This window comes from Gastrolobium bilobum, unplaced genomic scaffold, assembly GCF_033153095.1.
Source record: "Gastrolobium bilobum isolate Gb01-03AN ecotype WA unplaced genomic scaffold, APGP_CSIRO_Gbil_v1 utg141655, whole genome shotgun sequence".
NCBI classification, from domain to species: Eukaryota; Viridiplantae; Streptophyta; class Magnoliopsida; order Fabales; family Fabaceae; genus Gastrolobium; species Gastrolobium bilobum.
In genome coordinates, this window is record NW_026899311.1 from 1 (window position 1) to 7,879 (window position 7,879).

Here is a 7,879-nt window from a genome sequence, read left to right on the forward strand (position 1 = left end):
CGTCATTTTCTCCACAGGAGAAAAATCTCCTCAAAATCTACTCATTTATTCTGATTGTAGCCTTTCACTACAATCTGGGCTTTGTATCTCGGCTTCTTCCCGTTCTCTTCATTCTTAATCTTATAGACCTATTTATTTTTTAGAGCTCGTCTTCTTTCTGACAACTCAGTCAGCTCATAAGTTTGATTCTCGTGCAAAGACTTCATCACAGCCTCATCATAACTATGAGGCTCACCGTCTTCAGCAACGACGATATATTCATTAGATGGGTATCTTGTAGAGGGTCTTCTTTCTCGAGTTGGATATCTCGGCTGTTCTTCAGCTTGAGAACCCAGTTCATCATTCTCATCCTGAATCTCAACATCAACTCGGACCTCAGTGTCTTGGTCATCATCAGCTTATCGCTGGTCATCATTTTCTTCATTCTCTTGATTTTCTCCCCCTGCTTCAGCTCGGATAGGAGGGATGGGTTCTTCACGTCTGACAGTAACCCGGACTTTGGGCTTCGAGATGTCATGAATGGTTTCATCCTCATGAAAGATCACATCTCAGCTTCTCACTATCTTCTTACTGATTGGATCTCAAAGTCGAAACCCGAACTCACATCTCGGCAAACCAAGATAGATGCACTCTTTTGTCTTCACATCAAGTTTTGCCCTTTCCTTTAGGGATATGCACGAAAGCTCGGCATCCAAACACCTTCACTTGATTATAGGGCGCTTTTTGTAAGAACCCACACTGTTAATTAAGGAATTTAATTAATAAATTATGAGAAAATAGGAAATGATTCCATAATTGACCCTAATAATTATTATGAGACTTTAATAATTATAGTAAGTGGGTAATAATGCTGAAAGTCGCTTTTCGAAAGAAAAGTGCAGATACCGGTTCTGCTAGTCGGTATAAATGCGTACCGAAAAAGTATCCTGGAAAATTATAATAAGTGCATGATAATTACTAGAATGATATGTAGGACTTGTAAAACGAGTTTCAAGTCCAAATAATGAGAACTGGTGCTAGAAACCGGTACTGGCTTTGAAAAGCGCGTACCGAAAAGGTGCTCAGAAATTATAAGAAAAATATGATAATTCTTGTAAAATTGAGTAGGTTAAGAATCCAGAGTTTGGGATTAAAATGCTAAGCGTAGCAATTAAAGTTAATACTGTGTGTTAATGGGGTAAGTGGCTATAAATACCCTTATTAAGGGCACAAAACCTTAGGCATTCTGTTGCTACGTGAATGTTGGAGTGGCTGGTCAGTTGCTACTGTTCCATTGAGCTTTCTCCACCATTTTGGAGATCAAGTGTCACTTGTGCTTGGTTTCTTCACCTCCAAACACTTGAGCCTTGTGTGAGTGGCCTTTGTGAGTGTGTAGAGAGTTTTGGTTCTGAGTTGAGGGACTGTTTGAAGTCAGTTTGTGGGCTGAGTGGCCTTGTGTGAGGGTGAGAGCTTCCTACTTGGCTTGTGAAGCTTCAAGAAGCTTCTTTGTGAAGAAAGGACCAACATTTGTGTTGCATTTTCGTACACCTTATTTCCAGAACCTGTAGAGGCAGTGTGGTGAGCTCCATGAGCCATTGATCCTCTGTTTTGAGCTTTGGTGAGTTGTACCTACCTTGAGCTTGTGTTTTAATGGGTTAAAGGTGTGATCTTTGCATGTTTAATGGGTTAATCAAGTAACCAACTGGGGTGTGGACCTTAATCAGTATAAAGATGCATGCTTTAACGTAATTAAGTGTTAAAAATGGAACCTTGGAAGGATATCTTCACGAAATGCAGTTTCTGCATTCTGTCGTGAAATATCCGGATATCTGCCCGAGAAATATCCGGATATGTGATATCCGGATATCCGGATATGGGATTTTGGATATCCGGATATTGCATATCCGGATATGTCCAGTGAGATATCCGGATATTGCATATCCGGATATGGTCCCAAGGAATATCCGGATATTCTGGGATTTCGTAGAACAGTAGCTGTGATGTGTGTACAGTAGGCTATTGGGGGGTTTGTGGACCCTAGATTGATGAAGTTGAACTTCTGTAATTAATGAATTAAGTCAGAATCGTTGTGATTAAGGACTTATGGCTTGGTATGGAGCCTTAAGACGTAAAACGTAAGGAAAGGCGTTGTCTTTAAGTTATATGCTTGTGGTGCATTATTGATATAGTATTGGTCCGTAACAGATTGTGAATCTGCTGTGTTTGGACTTTGAGCTGTGGACTCTTGGCTGTGGGTGTTAGCTTGCAAGGTAAGTTTTCGTGTCCTCGGTTTAGCCATGTTGTGGTTCCACCATGTCCCATGGGGGTGTGGTTGTATGCATGCTGTGTTATATGCTTTGAATATTTGAAATGCTGTTGAGTTTTATGTGTAATGGCTTTTAATATGCATGTGTTGTTCCATCTTGACGGTAAACCTGAGTATGTAGCGTCATACAAGACGGTGATCCGGGATAGATGCAAGTAGCGTTTTGCACTATTTGTGGGTATTACAAAGGAAGATTTGCTAGAAAGAATCATAAATCATATTGATTTGGAAGATTTTAAATCTTCTCAAAATGAACACATCAAGAGCCCAGATATTTAAAGAAGTAATGTTGGCAGAAATGAGAAATGTCCCAAGGTCGCCACCCATTCAGTCAAAGTTTCCAGACAAAACCAGATGGTGTGAATTTCATCGTGGGTACGGGCATTATACAAACGACTGTTTTAATTTACAGAACGTCATTGAACGATTGATCAAAGAAGGAAAGTTACAGAAGTACGTGAGAAGAGATGTAGATGGTAGCAATGAGGACAAATCTCGACGACCATACCGTAGTCGGAGCCCACCAGGAGGAAGAGGACAAGAGGCAGGCAAGATTCCACAACAAAAGCAAACATCTCCCAATCAAGTCCAGTTGGGTCACGTGTGTACTATAGCCGGGGGGCGAGCAGGAGGAGGAGAGTCGAGTAATGCTCGAAAAAAGCATTTAAAGATGTGCATGGCCATTTCATATAAGCCGCGTTTTAAGGAAGAAAGAAGGAAGACAGGCAAACAAGTAGTTTTTGATGACCTGGATGATGAGATAATTGATCCAGAGCACGACGATCCTTTAGTCATTTCTGGGCTGCTAGCAAATTATCGCGTTGATAGAATGTTGGTAGACCCGGGGAGCTAGGTGGACATTATATTTTTGGATGCGTTTAGAAGAATGGATTTGGATTATGACCAGTTGGAGTTATGTGGAGCCGAGTTATTAGCTTTCACAAGATATAAAATTAAGCCATTGGGATATATCCCATTAAGGATGACGTTAGGCAAGGCGCCCGCGCACAAAACGGTCACTTTGATGTTTGCAGTAGTAGAATTGAGCTCAGCGTACAATGTTATCTTGGGGCGGCCATTTATGAAGAAGTTTAAAATCTTCTTGTCGATTGATCAGTTGGCTATGAAATTTGTGGCCAAAGATGAGTCAGTAGCTACGACAAAGGCGGACCAAGTGGTTGCTCGGAGTTGTTATAATATGAGTCTACGAGTTCCACAAGCAGGTAAGGAGAAAAATATTGTGGAACCACCACAACAAGCCAAAGAAGAAAATGTACAAAGAGAAGAAGGAAAGAAAGAAGAACAAGTAATGGTGGTGGAGATGGACCCTCGGGAGGAGGACAAGGCGGACAGGCCGGAACCCGCCGGTGCAATGGAAGAAGTTCAATTAGGGATATCTCCACAGCAGTGTACTAAGATAGGGTCCGAGTTGGAGCCCGAGGTGGCAGAGAGTTTGAAGTATTTGTTGAAAAAGAATGCTGATTTGTTTGCATGGAAACCTTCAGATATGCCCGGTATGGATCCGGCATTGTCTTGTCGTCGCTTGGCAATGACCCCAGGAGCAAAGCCGGTAGTGCAGAAGAAACAGAGATTTTGTTTAGAAAGGAGGAGGGCCATTGAAGAAAAGACACAAGAGCTTTTGGAAGCAGGGTTTATTAGAGAAATAGAATATGCTACGTGGCTAGCCAACCCGGTGCTGATAAGGAAGCCAGATGGGAAGTGGAGAATATGTACAGATTATACAGACTTGAATAAAGTGTCCTAAAGACCCATTTCCTTTACCAAGTATTGATCATTTAGTAGACAGAGCCTCTGGGTACAAAGTGTTGTCATTTATGGATGCATATTCCGGGTATAATCAGATACGGTTATGGAAGGAAGATCAAGAAAAAACAGCGTTCATAACTGATAATGCAGTGTATTGTTATAATGTCATGCCATTTGGATTAAAGAATGCAGGAGCGACGTACATGAGAATGATGAACAAAGTGTTTAAGGCACAAATGGGTAGAATGTTGGAAGTATACATGGATGATATGATTGTGAAGTCGGGGGACGGTAAGACACATTTACAAGACTTGCAGGCGGTGTTCGAGCAGGTTAGGAAGCATAATATGCGCTTAAACCCAAGTAAGTGCGCTTTCGGGGTTCCAGCCGGAAAGTTTTTGGATTTCCTGTTAACAGAAAGGAGAATTGAAGCTAACCCAGACAAGTGTAGAGCAGTGATGGAAATGAAAAGCCCAGAGAATATTAAAGAAGTCCAAAAGTTGAACGGGCGAATAACAGCTTTGTCCAGATTTTTGGCCAAGTCTGCACAGGTGTCTTTGCCACTATTTCAACTTCTAAAGAAGAGAAGTAATTTTGCATGGACGGAGGAATGTGAGATAGCATTTCAGCGCTTCAAAGAGATGTTGGCTTCGCCGCCAATCTTAGGAAACACGGAACCAGGTGAAGTGTTATACTTATATTTATCTGTGTCACAGGAGGCTGTTAGTTCAGTTCTCGTCCGAGAAGGGAAAGATGGGAAACAACAACCGGTATACTTTATAAGCAAGGTGTTACAAGGAGCAGAAACAAGATATCAGCATGTAGAGAAAATTGCATTTACACTGTTGATTACAGCAAGGAGGCTTCGTCAGTATTTCCAATGTCATCAAGTGGTTGTTCGGACTAATCAGCCAATAAGGCAAATGTTGCATAAGCCAGACCTCGCAGGTTGGATGGTAGCGTGGGCAGTGGAGTTATCTGAATTTGGCATTCATTTTGAAGCGCGCAACGCGATCAAAGCAAAAGCTTTAGCCGATTTCGTGGTAGAGATGACACAACCCAGAGGGAAGCAAGAAAATGTTTGGTGGAAGTTGTTTGTGGACGGGTCGTCCAACAAAAGAGGCAGTGGGGTAGGGGTTATAATAGAGAACCCGGATGGAGTGGCCGTAGAACATTCGCTGGCATTGGAGTTTCCCACGAGTAATAATCAAGCAGAGTATGAAGCAATGATTACCGGTTTGGTTTTGGCAAAGGAGCTCGGAGCCGAGCTCCTAGAGGTGTATAGCGATTCCCAATTAGCAACTTCGCAAATTAGCGGAGTATACCAAGCTCGAGGGGAGATTATGATTAAATATTTGGCAAGGGTACAGGAGTTGATGAAAGAATTTAGGGAGATCCGAGTAGAGCACATTCGTAGAAACGGTAATGTTAGAGCAGATGTGTTGTCAAAGCTGGCGAGCACTAAAGCCTCAGGAAATTTGAAGACCATTATACAGCAAATATTCGAGCTCCGAGTGTGGTGTGGATGGTCGAAGAGGTGGATTGGAGAAGCCCAATTATAGAGTATTTGGAAAAAGGAAAGGAGCCCAGAGAAAAAATGGAAGCAAGTCGGCTTAGGAGAAGAACGGCTTGGTTTGTCAGGATAGAAGGACAGTTGTATAGAAGAGGGATAAATTCTCCTTTGTTGAAATGCATAATGTGAACAGTGTCAGAAGTTTTCTAATGTATATCAAGCTCCTCCCGAAGAGTTGTTCACAATTTCATCTCCATGGCAATTTTTTAAATGGGGAAGGGACCTGCTAGGTCCGTTTCCTAGAGCAGCCGGAGGAGTGAAATACCTGATAGTGGCAGCAGATTACTTCACCAAGTGGATAGAGGCAGAGGAGATTTGGTGCTCAGGCGGGCAGATGTGGGAAATAAGAATGCAAGAGATGGGAAGTTAGCAGCCAATTGGGAAGGTCCATACCGAGTAACAAAAGCCACACATACAAGAGCTTATCAAATAGAGCATTTGGATGGGAAAGCTATCCCACGATATTGGAATGCGGGCAAGCTCAAAAGGTATTTCAGTTGAAGAATTCAGACCAATGATCAGAAGAAGGAAACCAACGAGCATGTATAGTCGTTGGTAGAGTAGGTAATATGTTAGGTTAATTATTAAAGCTTTGTTTAAGTTAAGAAAATTCAGAATTACGTTTCGTATAGGAGTTTATATTTATTATGTTCAGTAGATGATGAATATTGGGTAGTTTAACTTTTGAATTCAATAAAGCAAGTGTAACATCCCACATAAATTAGGGAATTATTTTAAATGCAGTGATGGGATTAATTTGAAATACAATTATTAGAATCAAGGTTTGTCATGAGTTCGAATTAGATGTAAGTGGAGAATATGATTAAATTTAAGTACAATATGTGTAAAGATCCTAGTTGTCACGTAGGGGGTATTAATTGTATAATAGCTACTATCATATGGCAAGGGATAAATGAGCTCTTGGGAGATTAAGTTGTAGGACCAATGAGCCTAAGGGAGTCGGCCCAAGGGCCATAATTGAAATCAGTAGCCAATGCATGTTGATTAAGTGTCTAACTAAACCCCCCCTCTCTTCCATTGCATGCTCGCCACCTACACCCTTTGATTCCCTCTCCTTATTCGGCCCTTCCCTTGCTGACCAAGAATTCGTTTATCCTTGCATAGGAAAGACAAAGAAAACTGATATCTCCTCCGTTTCCTTCCTATGCGTTTTGGAGAATAACAAAACCAATCTATCATCTTCCTTCCAGAACTGAAAGCAACCACTCATGTATCACACAAATCGTGACCTCTAGGATGAAAAACTAAACACTTAATTATACTCCCCTTTTTCCCTTCTACTCGTTCGGCTGTGTATCAAAGAGTCAAGAGATTACAACTTGAGCCATTCTCCATGTTCCTCTCTGGTTCAGCCGACGCACACAACTTAAAGGAGATGAAGTATCTCTTTCGATCCTTATTCATTCCCTACAACTATTTGGAGAGGAGTTTTGGATTGCATGTAAGTAAACGTAAACTGAACCTTAAGCTCTTAACCTCATTTGTTCAATCTGTGTGAGCGTTGATAAGAAACTGAAATTTTGTCATCCCTTCCCTTCTTTGGTTCGGCTGGAACTTATCAAACAAGGACATGAAGTGTTCTTCCTAATCTGCATTCTCTGGTAACCGTTCGGTGTGGATGGAAACTTTCTTTGCTTGCTCATGTCCCAACCGTGAATGGAGTTCATTTTCCTCTGCATGCAACTGGATTCGGCCTTTGGAAGTTAGGAAGAGAAGTGGTAGGCTGTTCCTTGTTCAATTGAGGATCTGTGAGGGTTAGGCAAGGAGGTAATGACAATAAATCAATTCTGCGTTTTCTTTCCCTCTATTGTCTCGGCTGCATATAGGTGTAGGAAGCTATTATTGTCATTTCTCCTCTTCTTGTTGATAAGCCGTGCAACAGTTAGTAAATCAACAGTACAATTTCTGGAAGTTAAAATGGTGAACTTGGAATAGTAGCCTTTAAGTGGGCAGGTTGTGCGCTATTTTAGGAAGGAAAGTAATGAACTTACACCTAACTAAGCTGAGTAGACAGCACATTACATGTATATTGAATTCTGCATACACTAAGCAAATAATTTATTCAAATAAAAAATTGTGGGTCCTTAGGGAGTGGCTCTCAAAACTGATTCTGTATGTTAATGAAACCAAGGATTCTATTGTTGTTGATAAATTGATTAAGTAGAGTGAAGTCAGAAAATTTATTTGGTCTAGCATATGTCTTGATGAACAAC

The 7,879-nt window shown here is 41.3% G+C and overlaps 1 protein-coding gene across 1 annotated transcript; it reads left to right on the forward strand.

Moving 5' to 3' along the window:
* The first annotated feature begins 2,591 nt into the window (after positions 1-2,591).
* On the forward strand, positions 2,592-3,158 carry LOC133289379 (uncharacterized). The gene has a single exon (XM_061487297.1). The coding sequence runs from the start codon at positions 2,592-2,594 to the stop codon at positions 3,156-3,158; it is 567 nt and encodes a 188-aa protein (XP_061343281.1).
* The last annotated feature ends 4,721 nt before the right edge of the window (positions 3,159-7,879 follow it).

What these genes read in the sequence shown, in the direction of transcription:
- LOC133289379 (XM_061487297.1), top strand. Translation starts at nt 2,592, where the DNA reads ATGTTGGCAGAAATGAGAAATGTCCCAAGGTCGCCACCCATTCAGTCA.